General features: G+C 43.0%; 1 protein-coding gene across 2 annotated transcripts in view; it reads left to right on the top strand.

Annotated features, from left to right (window-relative positions):
* Positions 1–21,968, top strand: part of TTC29 (tetratricopeptide repeat domain 29) — a 1,778,411-nt gene that overhangs the window by 1,128,930 nt on the left and 627,513 nt on the right. For both annotated transcript variants that reach the window (XM_069631241.1, XM_069631242.1), the window contains exon 8: positions 13,569–13,660. In XM_069631241.1, coding sequence (XP_069487342.1) covers positions 13,569–13,660 — 92 coding nt within the window. The remainder of the gene's footprint in view (positions 1–13,568; positions 13,661–21,968) is intronic.

The following is a 21,968-nucleotide window of genomic DNA, read 5'->3' as shown; positions in this document are numbered from 1 at the left end:
CCTGCACTGCCTCCCTGTCAACCCCTGCACTGGGGGACTGTCTCAGTATCCTACAGCCCCCCCTTCCCAGCACTTGTTCTGCACTTACCTTGCACTTGCCACCAGCTGGCCCTATTTATTTATTATTTTATGCTACTTACCTTGTACTCCACTCCCCCCCCTCCCTGCCTCGCCACGCCTTTAAACACTTGTGTACACCCAGTAGCGCTGTCCTCGCTATGATTTTAATAAGGATCTGATGGTGAGACTAATTTCATTTTTTATGTTTTTAGGTACATCATTCACTACTGTCTGTGTCACGAGTACCAGACACCGGCGGACGGCTTCTACAGCCGCCAGTTGCTTCTCCGCGTGAACAACGTTACCACCCTGACCATTTTATGGGACGATCGCCAAGTACAAGTATGCCCTTACGCGGTACTAACGGTTAGATGCAACATACCTACCGTTGTGGTGGCCTAGTGCCTCGTTGTTGGAACAGCCATGCGATTATCAGTGCGACCGAAGAGCTTATTTTTATCGTAAACCAACACCCTGTGTACTGCACACGAACATCGCTTCCCTCAAGACGAACTAATTTGGATCGAGAGCAAAGAAAAATGCAAATCGCTGAATATTCTCTAAACATTTGATGTCCAATAAATGTACTTTGCCAAATGTACAATCTTGCCGTTTGCTTTTACACCACGGTTTCACATTCCGAATTGTGGCGCTGTATTGTGAGATGCTCTAAGACCCTGTGTACAGCAAAGGACCATCGCGTTCCTCAATACGAACTTCTTGGAACATGAGCAAATAAAAATGCAAATCGCTGAATATTCTCTAAACATTTGATGTCAAATAAATGTACTTTACCACATTTACAATCTTGCGGTTTGATTTCAAAGTACAGTTTCATATTCCGAATTGTGGTGCGCTGTATTGTGAGCTGATCTGTGTTGATTTCCGGGGTCTGTGTGGAGTCGCGTAGAAGACGCCTGGGCGCGTTTGCCTACGCAGCTCAGTCACGTCACGGATAGAGGCGGGGAATATGAATGTTTTGATAAAGTCTGTTTCAGGGGCGGGGGATTTGATTTAGTGCCGCAAAGGCAGGTGAGCCAGGTCGATGGGGCGAAATGATAGGATTATCACAAAATGGAGGCTGATTTCGAGTGCGATAATGGGCGAAAAGTCGGGTAAGGTCCATAGGAAAGTTTCCTACGATCTACCGATTTATGCTTACAAACACATGGCCGACCCGTAGGGACAATAAAAAAAAAGTCCCGGAACTATCCTTTAAGCTGGATACTGTTGTCGGCAATGCACGCACAAGGAATCATAACACCAGGTTAGTCTCACCGGCTTATGTGCTCCTTGTTTCACATGTTTCACAACTTTCACTGCTTCTGGGACAACTTCCACTGCTTCTGGCTTCACTTGGGCCCCATGCCCTTCCTTGTTGTCTAATGTGCTCCTCTAATTATGCCGCTCGTAATTAACTCTTAACTCGGCAGGAGGTTGCAGGTCAGATTGATGTTTTTCGCATTTTACTCACAAATAATAAAGGTCTTTACACCCAGTTACATGATTCCAAAGTTACTACCTCCCCAACTTTTGGTCTTGTGAAATTTTCTGGGAAGCTAGAAATAGATTTTATGGTGCATCTTGAGTACCATGGTAGGATTCCGGTGGAGGTTTTTTTGCAACAAAACAGCCCTGCGATAAGCCTTAAAATGATAGTAATATTATTTTTCTGCGACATACGGATCTCAAGAAAATTGCCAAAATATGTTTTTTCCTCTAAATCTATAGCAACATACTGCATAGATATGATTCTGACCATCAAACAGCACCCTAAGTTTAAGTTCTTGTTCAATGTTTCATTTCAGCATCTGCTAGAGTCTTTGTTGCTTCGTAGTTGATTTTATCCTGGTGTAAAGTCATAAGCCTTTCTTCTCTCAAGGCTAATGGGTGATCTGTTGCTTATGTCAGAGAACCGGCCCCAATAGAATTCCTTCCTGGTCTCTGAGTATTCTGAATAGAAACTGAGCCGTTCTCGGGAAATCTAATTTAAAGTCATGTATCTAGTAACAGACACTTATATTTGTGAAGGTGATTCTGTCTTTGCAAATACCATACTTTCCATGTAGAAGAAGCCTTTAATTTTTCTTGTCTTTATCAATCACATGCAAGGTCCAATGAGTATGTGGACATCTCTTTATTTGAAGCAGCGTTATGATATGTGGCAGATGCAAATGAAATACTGCCTTTTCAGTTTGACATTCACAATGTGCCTTTCCAATTCCAGGGAAGTTATTAACAGTGAGAAGAGAGGCTGAATGTGGGAGACACATAGGTAAAAAAAACTGTTGCACATATTGAAACACGAAGGGCAAGTTCCTAGGGCCACTCTTAAACAAAGGGTAAAGAAAACTGAAGGACACATTACTAGAGGCAGTGAAAAGCTAGTGATACAAAGACTGTATGCTGAGAGCTCAGCAGCAAAGATCCTAGAGACATTGAGAAACTGAAAGAGTTTGCTGGGACTTCTAGGTAAACTTACTAGGGAAATTGGAAAACGTATCAGAAATAGGAACTCCACTTTCTGGATCTTGAAGATCAATTTCCTTAAAATCATTGAGTGACTAAAGGGTCAAGGGAAAAAGGCCTTTGCTGGGAGCATGAAGACAAGGCTTGCAGGAACAGTGAGACAATGCGAGAGAGAAGTGTTGGAGTCCTGTACCAGTTTACAAACCCATTCAAAACAATACAAAATTTATTCTGTTGTCTAATCTCATAATTGTAATAAATTTCCACATTGCTTACCTATGGACATACTCTTAGATGGACATTACTCAAGGTCAATGGCAGTACACATCATGGGGACTGTTGTCTGGCATCCAAACATTTCCTCTTCTAGACAACAAAAATGATGAGGCTGGAACCATGTACTGATATTTGGGACATGTCACCAGACTTGCAGGATTTCAAGCAGCATACATTGGGTATTGGCCCAGAGTGTAGGTGGCAGTGCCAATATCTTTCTGAGGACAAACAGTGACTTTCATTTCAAAGAGTCGAATATAGTAGGTAACCTGTCTTCATGTTAGTCCTAGTCCATTAAGGACCCCTCGTTGCTTCTTCAACACCATAACACTTTAGAGCCAAAACCATCTTTTACATATTGTGGACTTTCAAAAATAAATAGTTATCGCTCAAAAACGGTTTTACAAGAAGGAATCCAACTGTCTTCTAGTACAGTGACCCTTTCTGTCTTATTGCAGTATTCCTTCATATCCCAACTTTGGTTTAGCAATTAATTTGCTCCTTTTCTAATCCATTCAGGACAATGGTCCCCCAATATGTTCTATCTACATTGGATCCACCTCTACTTTTCTGTCTTCGTGCCTATTCTAATTGGAGCCACTCTTCCTTCCCATTACATCTGAACATCTTCTGAATCAGATGTTGATCAACTACAATTCAATTTGTATCATCCTATATACTTGGTCAATAGATGGATACACTGTAGCAGTAATTTCCTTCACCTTCTTTCTCAAACATGTAAGACTGAGGTCTACTTCTTACAGCCAGGGTACCGAAGAAAATCACTTCTTGAAATGAGCCACATACACAAAGACACTTCTGGCTCCTTAAGTGATTTTGCCGTTTAGTGGTTGGGATAGCGTGCTACAGTGGCCTATACAGGTATTTCCACCCAGGCAAGTGACGATCTTGGGGAATCTGATGATGCCCTGAATGTGATGTGTTTGGAGCACATCCTGCTTGCTCATGTTTTGAACACACCAGGAAAACTATTCAAATGAAAACGGGCGTTCTATCTGGAATGCACCACATTTCCATATAGGCTATGATTAGTAAGGCGAATCGTGTCGAAGTAACCAGAAGAACGGCACACCACAAAGGGTACATTGACTAGTAAACACAAATGCAGCGGTGCACAGTGGCGGATTCTGGGCCAGGACACGCAGTTAATGCCTGCATTCTGAGCCTCACCTACCTCGTGCTACTTATCTTTTGTATTCTGTTTTCACTGCCAACTGATTTCACGTTTGCCTTTTAAACGTGGTGTTTTCGCCACTGGCGATTTTCATTTTTTTTTTTTACATGTGTGTTTGGGGTAGGCGCTTGGGGGGTGGTGGGTCGAGGGTGAGGTGGTGGGAGTGGGTTAGATAGGGGGCTGTGTGGGGGGAAACCCCCATTTAATTTAGTTTTAAATATGCAAATTCTACAGCGGTGCAAACACCACGTTTAAAAGGCAAATGTTGGATCAGCGGGCAGTGAAAACGCGTGGAACCTTCTCCTTCCATACTATGAAACATACATTTCTGGGCAAACAGCTTGCAACTGCCCAGGATCGAGCTCACAATTGCCCAATAAGAAATTGACAGGTTGTACAAAAAAAATTAACAATTCACTAATCATGTGAAAATAAGTTTGATCAATGTAAAAAGTATGTAAAAAGTATGCCGTAAAATGGGTTTGAAAGGCCAAAAATATCTTTGGGCCATGATAGAATTTCTCAAATATTGCAATTGCATATCCTTGATGTTTTATAAATCCAGTGGCATGAACATATTGGCCCGCTATTCTGTATACATTAATGTAAAAATGTGTTTCTGTAATACTAATTTTTCCCTAAAAATCATTCTCCCTTTACAGTATCCTGGCAAGTTTCATATCATTATTTTAAAAAACATACCTCGGCCTGTGACCCATTCTATGCTGTGCTGCAGTCACTTAAAAGGAACTAAGTATGATCGGGTTGACTTGGAAATCATCCCAAGCATTGACTTGGAAAGATGTCTACACTGTTAAGTACGGTAGGAATATTGGAAAGGTAAACTAACAGGGATTTAGTCAAGGACCAGGTCTCCACCTAAGAACCAAGTCACCCCTTCGAACTTCACTGTCGAGCCTCACAATCCCACATCCCCAGCCCCAATGTCTGATTATCCTGAATATCGTTGCCAGACTGCTCCCTGCTCCCAGAGCTCTTGGCCACCATTAAGAATGCAGTGTGTGAAGTATATTCACTAAAGATTACAGTGTCTGGTAAATTCTTGGTAGACCCCGGGTCTACAGATTTAACTGTAACTCAGAAGATAGTTTACGAAAAACTATTAAGCAATCACCTTCAGCATAGAGCCTTTCTCCGCACTCAGGCATGAAAAAGTTACAGATAGACTGGTTCCAAATGGCCATTGTACATTTTTCAACTGTCAAACCCAACAAAACCATGAAACATTTTTTCAGAACTTTTATGATGGTTCCTAACTCACCATAAGCAGACACTTGCAGCTACCAAGACCATCTCCAGCTATGTTGCATCATCACTGCACTACTGGACACATGTAGCAAGACACTTGCTTATGTTGTCATCAAGGTCACCTTCAGGTACAATAGTAATATGACTCTTCATAGTCCATAATTTCCACTGAAGCATATCCTGTTCCCTTGGTGAAACACGTTGTATATAATTGCCTTTTTTCTGGCATCTGGCCCCTGACACAATGTCATTAGATGTAGAATGATAATTTAACTATCAATTTTAAAACCAGGGATTAATTGCATCATTGACATAGGAACTTATAGTGATTGACTAGATAGCAGAAGTGCTCACTATTTTTAAACAAAGCAAGCCCTTGTTTAACAGCTTGAAATCTATACATACCATCATACTAAAGGAAGCCCCAATATGATCATACCACTGTTATTGACATTCTATGGAAAAACAATACCTCACAAAGTACTTTAGTTCTTATGATACTGTACCCCAGCTTTACAAATATATTAAAAAGACTGCGGGCCAAGGGCTTTGTGCAGGCATAACACTCTTAGGGGACATTTGAATCCTTATACTGTATATTTTAAGGTGTTGCTATTCTTTATAATGCCAACATTCAAAAGGAAATGTTATCTGATAATGTGGGGGTCACTGTAATTGTAAAGCTTTATATAAACCAGTATTTTACACAGTTCCCTAGTTCTGAGGGTTGCATAAATATGGCTTGGTGTGGGGAAGAGTCTCCGGTCAGGGATGGGTCTCAAGATGGAGATGCGACAGAGCATGTATGAACCTTTAGGGTAGAGATGGGCTGTGTAGCAGTGGTGGGCCTCAACAAAGAGATAGGCCTTGTATGTATTTATCTGATTCATATAGCACAATCCTAGCTGGCAAACAGAGCACTATACAAATGGGGCTCGCCCAGGGGTTGCAACTAAGGTGCAGTGGTAGCAGAAAAGCCTGTATGGATGGGTAAGGGGAATCAGGTGAAGGGCCGGATCTCCAGAGGGTATAGAAAGAGATGAGTGGAGCAATCACTGATTGGCAAGATGTTCTTTGAAGGGTAGGGTCTTCAGGTCCTTCCTGAAGTATAGGATGGAGGGGGTAAGTCTTATCTTTGTTGGTAACCTGCTACAAAGACCGGGTGCATAGCAGGAAAAGGCCAGTTTCCTGTCTTTCCCCCTTGCAGTGCTTTGTTGCCACCTGGCGATTTTCTCTGCCATGTTGAGTGGTGTTTTGGTTGCGACTGCTTTGTTGATGGTGCAGGCAGTCTTGAATATGATGTAAGCTAGAAGGGGTAGCCAGTGCAGCTCTTGGAGGATGGGGTGGTGAGGTAAAATGCTTTGACTTCTGTGAATGATGAGGCATGCTGGTGCGTTCTAGACAGCTTTCAGATGGGCCAAGGTGGCATGTGGAACTCTGCTTGTGCTGCATTTCCACAGTCCAGGTGGGAGATGACCCAGGCTTGCACAACTCTTTTGATATGTAGGGGTGAAAGGCTTGACTCTGTGGAGGAGTTCAAGATCTACTACATGGCAGCACAGGCGCACTATGCGGCACAATGGGCGACAGACTTTTTTGACCCTAAAGAACCTACAAACGAAGGCCCAATACCAAAGTCAGCTACATTACTACACGACCTGACATCGTCATGTCCTAAGCACTATAACACTATTAACCCCACACAATAACTTGTGGACGTAACGTCCACAGCATGGGCAAGGATAGAAACACTCCAAGTATGCCAATCTGGGGCACCCACTACATACCACCCACTATGGACAAAGTAGTAGCGACACATTGGGGCGCAAGAGGAATTATGCAATGGGTGTAATTATTCCGTGATAAGCAGTTTGTGGCATGGGAAGCCCTAAAAGATATAGTGGGAGTTATACCGAAACCTAACCTGCACTACTTAAAAATGAGGTCTGCCATAGCAAAAACATGGTCACAATTTCCAGCTCAACCAATGATAAACCTGGGCCTGGGATATATGTTTACAGCCGGTAAGGGGAGGATATCGGCATTGACACTGTATAAAGCCATCATTCAAACCCGCCCACCAGAGACACATAAGGCCAAAGAAAAGTGGGAGCATGACCTGGGACAAGTTATAACCGACAACTAATGGTCACGAATATGCGCCTTATCCAAATCTATATCCTGTAATACCAGATATAAACTGATTAATTACAAGGTTGTACATAGACTGCATTACACCCCAGTCAAACTGAAACGTATATATTCCACCACTGAAGGTCTGTGTCCAAGATGTGGCTGCGAGACGACGGACACTTACCATATGTTCTGGTCATGCACACAACTGAGGGATTACTGGGAGGAGATCTGCTAAACATTGAATGACAATGCTGAGGAACCTGTTGAATGGTCACCAATGTTTTGTCTACTGGGGGCCACAGGGAAGATGAATCCAACCTGGCAGAAATTATTGAACTTGAGTGTACTACTTGCCAAGAGAGCGATATTATTGAAATGGAAAAGCAAAAGCCCCCCCCCCACTAAGAGTGACTGGACAGTGACATGATATGGGCGAACTACAACAAAGAAACATATATTGATACGCTGCAAGTAGCTATGAGACCTAAAAACGTATGGACCATATACAAACAATACCTGGCTGATAAAGCCGAAAGAGAGGAAATGTAATGATGCATGAGGGTCTCCCACCTCCTTTTCTCTTGTATTTTTCTCTGAGTTAAATAATGTATAAATGGTATGATTGACATACTCGTAAGGCTTGATGTACCTGTGTGATATAATAAATAAAGTTTTTAAAAAAAAGATGGTACCATGTTGCTTGGATCCTTTTGGCAAGGTCATAGCCAATAGTAAAGCCGAGGGATTTTGCACTGGCTGAGAGTTGAGGCATGAATCTTTAGAGCTTCGTGCCAGTCAGCCAATTCTGGGACTTGGGCATGCTTGGTAGGGTTTCCTAGAAGAATGCATTTGGGTCTTGGCACAGGGATGGCCGGCATGCCATAGATTGGCCTCCGAATGGGGTTGGCCTTCAGGGCAGAATTGGTCTAGGCAGGGACGACCCTGGCGTGGGGGTGGGCTGTGGGAGGAGATGGACATTGTGCGAGTATCAGGGGTGTTTTTTTGGAAGGTGTGTAAACCAGTCGAATAATATTTGCTATGCTTAACTGTGTCTGAGGAGAACAGTAGAACAATGTAACTCGTGTGCTATGGGAGATGTCAGAACTATCTGTTTATATAATTCGCTACTTTTGGATGTAACTATTCTGAACTGTAAAGGATGTGCATATTGTATCGCTCATAGTATTATAAATGTTGTACAGATGGGCTTTTAATTACCTTAACCCAAACAGGCCCACCACTTAAGAAGTGAATACACGGTTGTACATAAAGCAAGTTTATTGTACAATTCTCTGGGTAGCAGTTAGATGGGGTTGCAGGACCAAACTAAACCAAGTCTCAACAAACCACATCAGTTCACATCTTTCATATAATTTTACAACAGTTAAAACACTCCTAGATATTTTATTGCAAGCCACCCCCAAAACATGATTGGACAAAAACCTCTTCAAAGAAATCCCATCTTTTCCAAATTCATACATTTTCATTGGCCAGTTTTATCTTAATAGTTATCTTCAAATCATATTCATAACACAGCTCTTCTTAGGATTTGTCTGTAGTATGTCATGACATCAGCACAGGGTTAAACATTGGTATTGAAACATAATTCATTGCTAGCAATAACTGGCCTAGGGCCTTTAGCCTTAAATCTGTTTGCACATGGTCCACTTTAATATTTTAGCTGTACTAGGAAGGCCTGAATAAACAGGTTTTTCTTTGAACTACTGATTGCAATCTCATCTGCCCTAGACTCCTGGCTCCACATTAGACATACTAATTTATACAACCACCGCTTAAGCAGATACAGCATCTAGTTTCAACCTGTAAAAACAATTGACTGCCAGACACCCTGGCCTCGGGCCTCTTCTTTATTGCATACATAAGAAAATGGTCAATCCCCTCTTTGGGACTTCAATGCAATGACCGAGATTACATCTGTTCCCTTGCAGAACTGTTAAATCATAAAACGTTGTCCTGTTCGCAAACTGACCTTTTTGCTAGAGGACTCATTCTTTCTTCCGTCAAACCCACAGGCCTAGAAAAACAGGACTGTCCCTACTACCTAAAATTCAGCTGCTAACCGCAAAGGTTGTAAAGTTACCTGCCCTCAGCCTTCTGAAAACCTGGTAAAATCAGTTTAAAAGTCAAAGTGCATTTTGCAAAAGGGCCCGAACTATGGTGTGTTTGGTTCATTAGTACCCAGCAACACGCATTCTGATTGGCTCTCGCCGGGTCCTTACCCGGCCGAGAATCCTTCGATTCTCGGCCGGGATTCCAGTCACCTTGTCCTCGGTGGGGGGGTGTGGTCATCCCCGCTCTGAGCCTCCCCACGGCTGAGAGGCTGCCTTCGCCCCCCGCTGGGGACTCGGGTAAGCTTTTTTTTTTCTTTCCCCTTCCCTCCCCCCTCTCTGCCCCACCCCACTTACCTTCTTGCTCCTGCGTCCCTGGTGGGGGACGATGGCAGCCTCCAGCAGTGTGGAGATTCCGCGCCTCCACACAGCTGGAGGCTCCCATCCCCTCCCTCCCACCCTCCCAACCCCACTTACCTTCTGCTTCTTTTTTTTTTGGGAGCGGATGAGCTGGGAACACTTGTGTTCCCAGCGCATCCGCTCCCGAAGGCCGTCATGGAAAGAGAAAACGGACTCCCGTTTACTCTTTCCCGGCGGCCATTTTTTTGGTTGTTTTTTTTTTCTGTCCTGAAACGTCACAGCTTTTCGGGACAGAAAAAAATGCTTTTAGTGCCCCGGTCTTGCTTCGCTCGGGCCTATAACTATGGGCCCCGGGGCATTACCTGAGTCGGTAATGCCCCCGCCGCTCGAGTCATATTGCTTAATTAATGAGATTCATGAATTCCACATGTATTTGTATTATTTGGTGGGTTTAACATTTTATCTTTCTGCATGCATGCAAGCTAATATGTATACATTTTTAGACCAATAGTAACACTAAAGTAACATCTCCCATCCATAATTACCTACACTCATTGTATATATAATTTAAACCTTGCGCCCAATCTGCCGCCCCCAGTCATCAATATGGTGCACGCAACATAAACCCTTAATGATGATGGGAAGGAACCCTTCCTAACCACCCCAACAATGTATTCTGTCACTTCATAGTTATGTCCCTGTGTAAAGCACTTACACGTGACCTCATGCCACAGGACTTTTATGTGGCTTTTAGTATCCTTATTATGTACAGTTGTGATTGCATAGTTTATAACTAAATGTATTTGACTGTTTTTTTGTGCGTGAGAAGAAATACATTTCTGGGTTCAGATATTGTGTTGTGTTATGTTATTTAATGCTACTGGATCCGCTATAGCATGAAATCTGCCATTTCCAGCGCATCTTGGAGCTAAGAGACCTGCAAGAGATAATTTGGGTTCAAGCTGGTTGAGGTAGGACATTAGTAGGAGTCAAGGGAAGTGAGCTAGTGTTAACTGCTGTTGCAGTGTGGATTAATGCAGATTGGAGGAAACCAGGCACTGTGTACTTGTAAGTGCGTAGAAGATTTTGGAGACGCAGTGCCCAGGGAGACATGTCCTTCATGCATGCACTGTGTTTGCTTCATGATTGGGATCAAGGGTATTTCAGAGTTAAGTTGATGTATGTGGTTTTGGTTAGGGTGCAGGGTTTAGAGTTTAATTGGAAGTTAGCATTGGCATTGGGGGTGGCGATGCCAGGATATGCTTCAGTGGAAATTATGGACTATGAAGAGTCATATTACTATTGTACCTGAAGGTGACCTTGATGACAACATAAGCAAGTGTCTTGCTACATGTGTCCAGTAGTGCAGTGATGATGCAACATAGCTGGAGATGGTCTTGGTAGCTGCAAGTGCCTGCTTATGGTGAGTTAGGAACCATCATAAAAGCTCTGGTGCATGATACATGGCACTGAGTAAGATAATTGCACAATGGGAATATTTTGGCATGCTTACACTCCTCAAATGGGATTTAACATTGAATGACGAACAGCATAGAACCCACAAACTGCTGTCGTTGACATATAAATGTCAGCTGATCAGCCCAAGCAAAACTTGCGTTCCATTGACAATCACAAGCTTTTACAACAACACTTTAAGCTTGTGAAATTTGGTGGGACGAGCTTTTATTTGCAAGCTCCCAAAGAATGAAATGCCCTTCGTCTTTCCTTGAGGATGTCTTCCTCTCTGTGTTCAAGAAATTCAACAAACTGCGTCTGTTCAACTTGAAGCCGGGTTGAGTCGTGTTGACGCCACTGTCTTTTTTTTCCTGCTGTTTAACTGCTTGTCTTTATTTGTTATGTGTGCACCCTAAGGCCCATGGACATGTGGCGCATAATACGAATTATATAATAATAACAATAATAATAATTAGAGCAAAATATATTCCACTTTCCTCAGACTCTTTTACTTTACTTACAGTACATAGATAACTCATTGAGGAAGGCCAGTGAGAGGGGAGTGGGAGAACCCACTCAATCAATAGAGAAGCATCTGCCAGGGTGGATGCACATGCTGAGCTCTGATCCTGGCTTCTTCTGTAATGTGATCATGGATCACCCTCCAGTTTGCAGAGGCTTTTTGAATCCTTGAACTCTTATGCGAAAACAAATGCACCAAGCTGAACCTCACTGATGAGGCCCTACAAGGCAGAAACATGTCTGGGGTTGGTTGCGTTTCTGTGCCGAGGAGACCTGGCCTAGCAGTTCGAGCTGGGCTGTTCCCATTGGTGGCTGTATCTGACTGATTTGCACATGGCTGGACTCCTTATGCAATGGCGCAGATGGGTTAAAACATGGAGGCCTGGAAGGATGCCCAGAGCAGTACCAGTGGTTCGGTTTTTGTTCAAAACCTTCTACTCATCACTTTTTGGTTATAGTTTGTCTCCCTAGACGGTACTCACATGGAAGTTGTTACACATTTCTATCTATTTGGGCACCCCATTGTTTAGCAAAGAGAAAAAGACAGCGTTAAGGGTCCAGCTACAAACTAAAGCTGATAAGTTGATAACCAAGATGAAAAAATGTAATGATAAATATAGGAGATTTTCGATTTTTCCCATTATTAAATTTTACAATTTTACAATGGGAAGGTCAAACATTTCATACAGTCCTACCGATTTGAGCCTTGTTGAAGCCCACATTTGGAGGAGTGTTTTGCAGCTCCCAAACTGTGTCCCTGTATCAGTTATCCGCTATGAACTTTACCTCCTTTCACTGAAGGCTACAGTGGCATAGGATTCTCTTTGTAGAGGAAATGATTCTCTCCTCCCCCGAATTTGCTGTTTTTAGATTTAAATTACATTTGTATGACTAACAAAAGCATTCCTCTGGTGGGATGGGCCTCGAATTGTAACTTGGGATTGGAAGTTCTTGGTTTTACCACAGAACAACTGGTTTAGAACCTGCAGCTTGTTAAAAAGCAGTGTTGAGGCCAAGATTGGATAAACACAAGTACTGAACTATCCAAGTATAAACTTTACTACCACTTGGCCCTACTGCATACAAAAAGCGGAGTTCTACCCTTGTATTTGTTGAAGTTTCCCAATGCCAAGTGGATGCTATAGTTCATAAGAGTAAGAGGCAACCTTATACTCACAAGGAAATACTCTATACTAGGGAAAAGATTGAACATCCTTCCCCCTTCTGCCGTTTTTGTAACCATCGAGTGATTGAGATATTGAAGCATCTTTTTACAGCCTCTGCTGCCCTTTTGGGTTTTAGGAATGGACATTTTGGGAAGACTGTTTTTAAGTGGATTCCTATATTTTGTGGTCTTCGTATATATTCTGAGGTAGAGGTGTACCTCACATTGTCTGCCCTCTGTTTTTTTTAAAAAAAAGATTTAAATCTGAGTGATTAAGGACACAAACGGAGTTCACTTCTGATTAATTTGTGATAAGTGTGTCTTTTAACATGCGTTTGAATTGATGTGTCATTGCTTTTTACACAATGGAACTCCATGACATCTGTTTTAGTGACGTGTATCGTACGTACGTTTTATATGTGTCATTATTTGTGACTTTATTCTTCTTTTTGTATTTGTGAAAGGTTTAAATAAACCAAGAAACAATGAAAAATATTACATTAAAATGCGCCTAAGAACTGCACTTATTCAATGTTCAATGTTAAGCATCGGTTTTTTAAACTGAGTATAAGAACATGTTTCTCCCCCGCAGACGCTAAACGCCTACCTGAACATTTCTGAAGAACTGGGCGACATCGTGGGCCTGGGGAAGGCGTACGAAGCCATAGCCAAATCATTGCAGAGGTAGGTCAACACATGCATGCCTGGCCGTCGCAGCGGATTCATCCACCTGCCAAGGATTTAAATTGTTACAGGTCTGTCGCTTCCTATTTTCAAGCTTCCTTCATTCTGCGCGGTGCCCTTCACTAGTGACCCTTTCATTGTATGTTATTTTGAACCGCGGCGGCGTGAAAAGGCCAGTCTGAAACCTTTTTTTTCTCTACCTTGATATCATGTAGTCACTGTATTAATTTCTGGGCAATTATTTGAATGCTCATTGGTGCACTAAACAAAATAGATCCGTTTAACGGCCAGGTTCGCACAGAGTTGACAAATACATTTGCGAAAATGACGCATTAGCCAGAGATCTATTGTGAGGTAAGCCGTAAAGCACCCATCAAAAAGCTCCATAGAAAGGCTTCTTGCGACAGTTCCCTGTCTCCTCCCTGCATGCCACATCTGGTGGGCGTTTTATAAGACACTTCGCTTTTGGGGAACAAAAACGGCAAACTTAATTAGCAAAAATGGGTAATTAACCGTACTTAATATTTTAGAAATGAAAAGTCCGGTCACAAGCGGAAGGTGAAACTGGCCGGAAAAAAGAAAAAAAAAGCGCCCTTAATAGTTTCTGTGGCTTGTAAATTGAGTAGTCCCGACGTCCTGCAAATTTAATTGATATGGTCTGCTTGATAGGAATATTACGCCTCGATGCTTTTCATATGCTGGCCATCAAATGAGGCATAATAGGGCCTGGCTGTAAACATTGTCTGAAAGCGAGCAACGTTCCAGATGGTGATATCAATTCATGAGATTCTAGAACGTTCGCCGGAACGTTTCCTCCTTTCACAGATTCCATTTACCTTAATAATTTGATGGGTAGGCTTGAAACTTGGGGGGCGCCTTGTCAAAGCCCTCGGTGGCAGCCTCCGCTCTGCTCTGTTTGATTTTTACCCTCTGAGTAAATGATTAAGTTTTCATGCATTGGTTCAGGCCAAATCTATGTTCACCCGACCACAGCCTTTATTGATTACTTCTACAGCAAACAGTAGGCCAAGTGTGATATACATAATTGGACAGTTGTCAAGGGAGGAGGGTGTTAACAGGTCCGCTGTCCCAATTGGCAACTGGAGCCACCTTGGTGCACAAATATTCTGCACCGTTTCATTCTCATTCTTCAGGCCACATAGTTCCTTTTGCCAGAATATATGTTTCCTAAGTCTCTAAGGTCTGGTTGAATGGATTTAATGATTGCACCATATGATGTGCTCCTTGAGGTGCACCTGTGCACCGCACACGGAAAACTGGGTCAGGTGGAATTAATATTTGTGTATAACCTAATGCTATACGGTCTTTCAATTAAATGTTGCCGGTCTTGACAAAGTCATCGGAGATGATGTCTATTTTACAATCATGCTTGTTTGTGAACTAGTAAAATGTACACATTTTCTTTACACTCCTTGAAAGTCGACATACACGTTTGATGTGGACAGCGTGTGCCACATTTTCCCCGATGTAAGACACAGTTCAGTGTACTTATGCTGCCAAAGATGTCTGCACGCAAGTACTCTGTTTACACAAGCTGATTTTGACAGTCACAACTGTTGAACAATTTGGTATTGCGAAGCATGCAGAAGTATTTTAGTCATTGGCACTGTTTACATTTCAGGCAAATAACTCTTAAAAATCAGTTCGACCACCAAGTGAACATGCGGCTTCTCGCCAGGAATCTCACAGACACAGTAGAGTTGCATGTTTAATTTAAGACTCTAAATGGCCGTAATGATAGCAAGTTGTCAGTGCAGTGAGAACTTTGCATAACCCTCCACGTGCAAGCGCACTGCCAGTTCAACTCTCCAGATCTAAAAGTGTCTGTATGCTACTTTCTTCATGGGTTCAATACTCCATACATATTTTCCATAGTGTGGACTCTTCTTATCCGTTCTCCCCACAAGCACACTCACTCCATCTAATCTCATACACCACAAATGTTGCCTCTGACCAACACAACCTCATCATCACCTGCAATAACCTCGGTACTCTCTGAAGCATAAAGATTTGGCTCACCCCCCCTCTTTTTATCTCCTACTCCATTAGCTCATGCCATATGATTAGAACATCATTCACTAAGAGCACACCCGCATGACTGGCAACAACAGCCCTACTATCATCCACGCAACCTCACTTATATGTACATTTATTTCACCCAGCACACACGCCACTGCTCTGCATGTCCCACATTTATTTATTTTGCATTGTCCCCCATGCAACTAATCACCTTCCTCCTAGTCTACTATCCCCTCTCGTTACAGCAATGACTTCACCACAGTCAGCCCTTCCACATCCATCACTGTAAAGACAATATCTATCTCCGGATTTTGAATCTCCCTGTCAACCCACCTGTGAAATTCATGTGCTTCTCACTTAACCTACCCACCCTCCAGGAATTTGTATCTAGGCGGGCCAGATTTGTGATCAGGCGGTCCCATCTTTTGTGTGGGTGTAGGAGTGCCCTAAAAGTGCTGCTGTTAAGCCAGATTTCTCATATCCGAGGTACAGAAACAATGTCTTCCTGGATCTTGAAAAATCAATTTGCACCATTAAATTGTAAGGTGCAGAAGCTTGGATTCAAACCCTGGTTATTTAGTAGGTCCAGTGTAGACACATTTACCCACAAGACTACTTGAATGTCTGATAAAGAGGTGCTTGTTAGGATTGCCGTCCGTGGCAGATTTAAGCCAAAGGGATTCTTAGGCAAGGCTCACAGATGGTCCCGGTGTAATGATATATTGGGAGACCAGGCTTAACCTAGGGAGCTCCTTCCCCCACTTAAGAGAGCTCACAACACACCATTAATTGGGACTCAAAATGCCTGATATTGACTCTTATAGAGCCACTTCGATCTTCTCCCCACATATATCTCTCCCCTCCTCCCCACATGCCAGCAGTGAGCCAAGAACCAGGTCAGGATAATAGGAAGAATATATATTTATTTAATTTATAATCACAATTAATAGTGAATTTACTTGATGCACCTATTTGTTTTTAAAGACAAGGTTTGGGAATGGAATAAATACCTTTTTGTTTTAAAGGCAAAGTTTGGGGATGGTGACAATTACACGTTTCGTTTTTGTGGCCAGGACACCCCAATTACTTTTTTGTGACTATAATATTAATCCTGCCAGGAGAGAATGTGGAAGTTTCAAACTCTTCCAAGCTCCCCCTTGCACCAATCTATTTGCGAGGTAATTACATTAATATACAGTGAAGAGTCTACACAATTTGCCTCCAACCCACTATGAAGGGAAGATATTAAAGCAGGCAGATTCCCCACACACATGGTTTTAAATGGATGAGTTCTACTTACATGGGACTCCTGTTTTGGGGCACCCGGGGTAGACAGCCAGGCTCCCCTTTGGACAGCTCGGTGTCTGGTCACTTCAGCTAGAGATCATCACCAGCTTTATTCCCTGATCAGGCTTCTCCCTAAGGACAAGGGCCTAGTCAGCTGTTGGCCTCCCCCAGTTTCTCTCTCCCAGGCAAACTGTAAGGCCTCTCAATCTTAAGGCCTCACCACCCAATATGTCAGGCAGTTGTCTCAGGATACCCCCAGATGGAAGTCCTGAAAGAAGTTTGCAGCTCTCCCTGCGTAAATGATGTTTTTTAGGCAGCCTTTTCTTCTTGTGTGATCCCTTATTGCATAGAACAAGTGCTTTTTAATGTATACGCCACACCTCCAATTATTACAGTTAGGAGGTACAAGTTTATTTGTGCTAACTTTCCCATTGGAAGATCATTCACCCTTCCTCCTCCCAAGAGACAACCCCTCCCTGCGGATAGGCTAATGGAATTCTGTGATTGAGGAGAAGTGAAGAGATACCCCCCTCCTATAAATTGCATTTTTTTAACATGACATTTATTTCCTCAAGATGTCCCTATGGCACATTTTAGTAACTTACTGATAAATGTCATGATATATAGATATTAATATTTCATTTTCATTCATTTTGGCACACCATAGCATGGGCTTGCTATGGTTTTCTGCCTTTTCTTCGAAAAGAATAATAGTTATCCAATTTAACAAGCCATAAGCTGTCCAATTTTTAGATTCGGGAAAGTTTCGGGGAAGTTGAATACACCTTTTCCGTTATAACTTAAGTCCCATGTGTATGAAATTTGGGGCATCACAGTTGCCTTGAAATCAGCTTTAAAATGACACCAGAACGAACTTGGTGCGACTTATCATTGCTGAGAAAGACACCAGTTATCATAGTCCATTTAAACTAATGGGGAATCTTCAACATGTATGCAAATCTTAATTCCCATTTCTCCATATAGGTTTCATTTCTCTGGAAATGCTCACCCAAGCTCTGCGGCCTCATTGTTGGTTCAGCCTGCAATACACCCATTAGCCTTTCTTTTCTTGAGGGTTGATGGCCTGAGGATATTCTTATCATGCACCAGATGGCCTCTGACATCAGGAGGCCTGCTAGCTTGTCACATTTTGTCCCTGTAACCTTAAATTGACCACAACTTTGATCTAAAACTTTGTTTTTTCAAGCATTTTCACCCTCCCCGGCTGGGTCTGTGTTAAGCTGATCCAACATTAATACTTGGTGGGCCTCAGCTTCATAGAGATTTCCCTTCAAGATAAGGAGCCAGGCAGGCACTTGATAATCTGCCCAACAACGAGAACAACATTTGTCTATGTTTAAGGAGATTCACATGTTGTATCTGAAACAAAATAGCCTTTTCAATTGTGGCCTTCTTTTCTCAGTGCTGCATTTTACCTATTTGAGCAGTTGGCATCTTTTTGTTATGGTTCAATGCTGTTTTTACTAATATGTTCATTGCTTCAATCCTGCAGCCCCAGGGATGTCCTTTCAGCAAAATGTCAGGGGTAGTGGAAGTGACATCACACAACCCTTGACCTCTGATGACATCACAGGAAGAGGCGTCCTTTGACCCCGCCCCAAGTGACATCACAGAAAGGGACGCCACACAACCTTTCACCCCCTGATAAAACAGGAAGTGGCAACATTGTAGAGCATGAGCCAAGTACCCCCACCTCAACCACTTTGCCCATATTGCCTATATGTTGGGAACCAGAGTGTGAGACACGAGCAGTACCAGTGAAAATACCAATACCAAGGATAGCCATGGAGGCAAGGTTTCCATTGAGAAAGCCATACTTGCATATGAGACAGTATGATGGCCATTTGAATGAAATCCCAGAAGAAGCAGGACCAATGAATGAAAGAGCAGAATGGTGACGTCATCACCGTCACATGAAGCCTGACTGACGTACATGAAAGAGATGCAGAGACAAGAGAATGAAGATATTCTGTAAGGCATCAAGAAAGTATCAAAGATAAGTGACATATTGGGATCAAGATGAAGAAACTTATGCTACAGAAATGAAGATATCGAGTCACCTTACACGTGTACAGATTCCAAGAAACACAAGCAGATAAAGAATTCTTGAGGCTAGCTTTATAGTGAATAGATTGCGGCATGCGTCAATATATATACAGTAGTGGCCGTGTAGTTATGGTTAAGTTGCTCTTTCCATAGGAAGAGCACTTTTTGAGCGGCTTATAACTTCGCTCCCCATGGACAAATCCTCACCAAACCTTGCAAAAAAAGTATATGGGCCAATCAGAATTTATTTGCAAGGTTTGGTGAGGATTCGTCCAGGGGGGGGCAAAATTATAGGGGGGGTCCCAAAACTTCTGTTTTTCCCCTTAGACTGAATGGAGGAAAAACTTTGCGCACGGCTACAGGCCAAACCGCTGGACGGATTTTCACAAAATTTGCAGCAGGAGGAGCGGCTTGGTAAATTTGGTGACTTTCCATGTAGTACTTTTTAAAAAAATGACCAAAAAGTAGGTATTAAAAAATTAGTGATATCTATGTGCTCTCCGCGGTCACACTTCCCTGTTCGCTCCACGGACAAGACACCGATTGGCTAAGCGGCTGGCGTCATGACTGCAGACACACGACGTCTCTGCCGATTGGCTGCAGCGAGACGTGTTCAGCGTCAGATTGTTTGGATGCACTTGACATCTTGGATCCGCCGACTGCAGAGCGGGTACCAGCAGCAACACGCTATTTCAAAAGCTATTTTGCTGTGTCAAAGTGCTTGGGGAGTTTTAGACAGTAAGAGATGGGTGAAAAACTGCTTATGTTCTGGCGGTAGGTGTTGCTGATGTACTTTCTATGGACACCTTGTTCGGGATGTTTGTACGTACAGAGAATGAGGGTTCTAATAAGGGTAGTATTTCAGTCCGTGCTGTGTACAGGGAACTTGAAACTGTTCTAAGGACACGCGTGCGGTTAGCAAACATTGAAATTGAGTACATGCCGTATTTACATTACTTTTTCTTATGCGTACGCCATTCATTCGAACGCCGCCATGGGTGTGACATGCTGCGGTGGGTCTTGGATGCATGGCCGCAGGCCGACAGCCATACTTCCAAGACTTTAGGCCCTGGCCACAACCACCGCAGCATGTCACACCCATGGCTACACCTGTAGTAATGATTATGGATTAGCTCGTTGTGGGAAGTGTGTACAGTCTTGGGTGCATGGCCGAAGACCATGAACCCAAGAACACAGTTATAAGCACTGGAGGTCTAAGCCACTGCACAGCCATAACTTCCAATATCTATGCACGTACAGGTAGGAGTCTAGCCCCTGCTCAGAAGCACTGAAGCATACCACACCTATAGAAACACCCGTATCTCCGTCACATCACTGAGGTGGTTGTGGGGAGGACCTGCAATCTTGGGTGCATGGCCAAAGGCCATGTACCCAAGAACAAAGTTATAAGGTATAACTTTATAAGCCAACATGGATTTTATATAGTGCAGTGGTTGTGGGCAGGACGTACCCTTTTGGGTGCATGGCTGAAGGCTGTAGGCCACACACCGAAGAGTGTAGACCCTGCCCACAAGCACTGCAGGACATCACTTTCATACATCACAGCCATACATTCAATTATGTATCTGGTAGGTGTGAACAAATTTGTAAGCACTAAACTTATAAGCTACTGTACACCCATACATAGCAATATCTATGGACAAACAAATAAGACTCTATACTAAGGCCTCATCCACTGTAGCATACCACAACTATAGATACACCGGTAGTATTGCCCATCACTCAGGTGGCTGTGGGGAGGGCATGCAGGTGGGTGCACCCAACAGCACATTTGTACGTAGTGTAGTTATACGCCCCAATGGGTGTGATATGGTGTGGTACTACATCACTCTACTGGCTGTGGGGAGGCGAAGCAGTCATGGGTGCATGACCGAAGGCCATGCCCCCAACAGCACATTTGTACGTAGTGTAATTACACGCCCCAATGGGTGTGGTAGTTGTGGCCAGGACGTACAGTTTTTGGTGCATGGCTGAAAGCCCGGAGAACAAAGTTGTAAGCATTGCAGTCGTACGCCACTATGGATTTTATATACTGCATACCCATACATTGAAAAATCTATGGCCTCAGCCCCAAGTTTGTAGCCTGTGGTCACAATTACCGCAGCATATCACAGGTATAGGTACACTTGCACTATGAAACGTTATTCAGGTGGTTGTGGGGAGGCCTTGTGTTTTGGGTGCATGGCCGAAGGCCATGCTCCCAAACCCAACTTTATATGTAGTGAAGTTAGAAGCCACAATGGGTGCAATATGTTGTGGTGGTTCTTCCCAGGACCCAGAGTCTTGGGTGCATGGCCAAAGGCCATGCACCCAAGACTGAAGTCATAAGCAGTGAGGATATAAGTGAACATGGGTGTGATGTGGTGCTGTAATTGTGTGCACGTCATAGCATCTTGGGTGCATGGCTGCAGACTATGCGCCCAAGAGTAAACTTATAAGTAGTCAAATTACAAGCACCATGGTTTTGATATGCAGTGATGGTTGTGGGTAGGACCTATCGTCTTGGTTGCTTGGTCGTAGGGTGTAGGTGGTAGGTTATACAACAAAGATGCTAGGGACAGCCTACAGCCACTGCAGCATATTAGTGCCATAGATTAGACGTGTAGATTCACATATGTATGAGATGACTGTAATTATACTTACTGTTTACTTTGTTTAGAATCCATATATGTCTTACATGACTTTAGCACTTGGCGGATCGATACTTTTTCAATTTCTGTGATAAAAGAAAAAAGCATGTTAGTGTTTGCATTTTAAGAAGACTTATTACACTGTATAATAGACAGTTTAGCTTTTTTTTTACCCTCATATTTAGTTTACAAACCAGTGTACTGTGCATTTTGCTCAGTTTCTGTGTTTGTTTTTCAAATCCTTGGTTCTGGGGAAAAATAAA

Source organism: Ambystoma mexicanum, chromosome 6q, assembly GCF_040938575.1.
Source record: "Ambystoma mexicanum isolate Mex_15411 chromosome 6q, UKY_AmexF1_1, whole genome shotgun sequence".
NCBI lineage: Eukaryota > Metazoa > Chordata > Amphibia > Caudata > Ambystomatidae > Ambystoma > Ambystoma mexicanum.
Note: the sequence above shows the minus strand (reverse complement) of the source record. Positions and strands in the feature narration are given on the sequence as shown.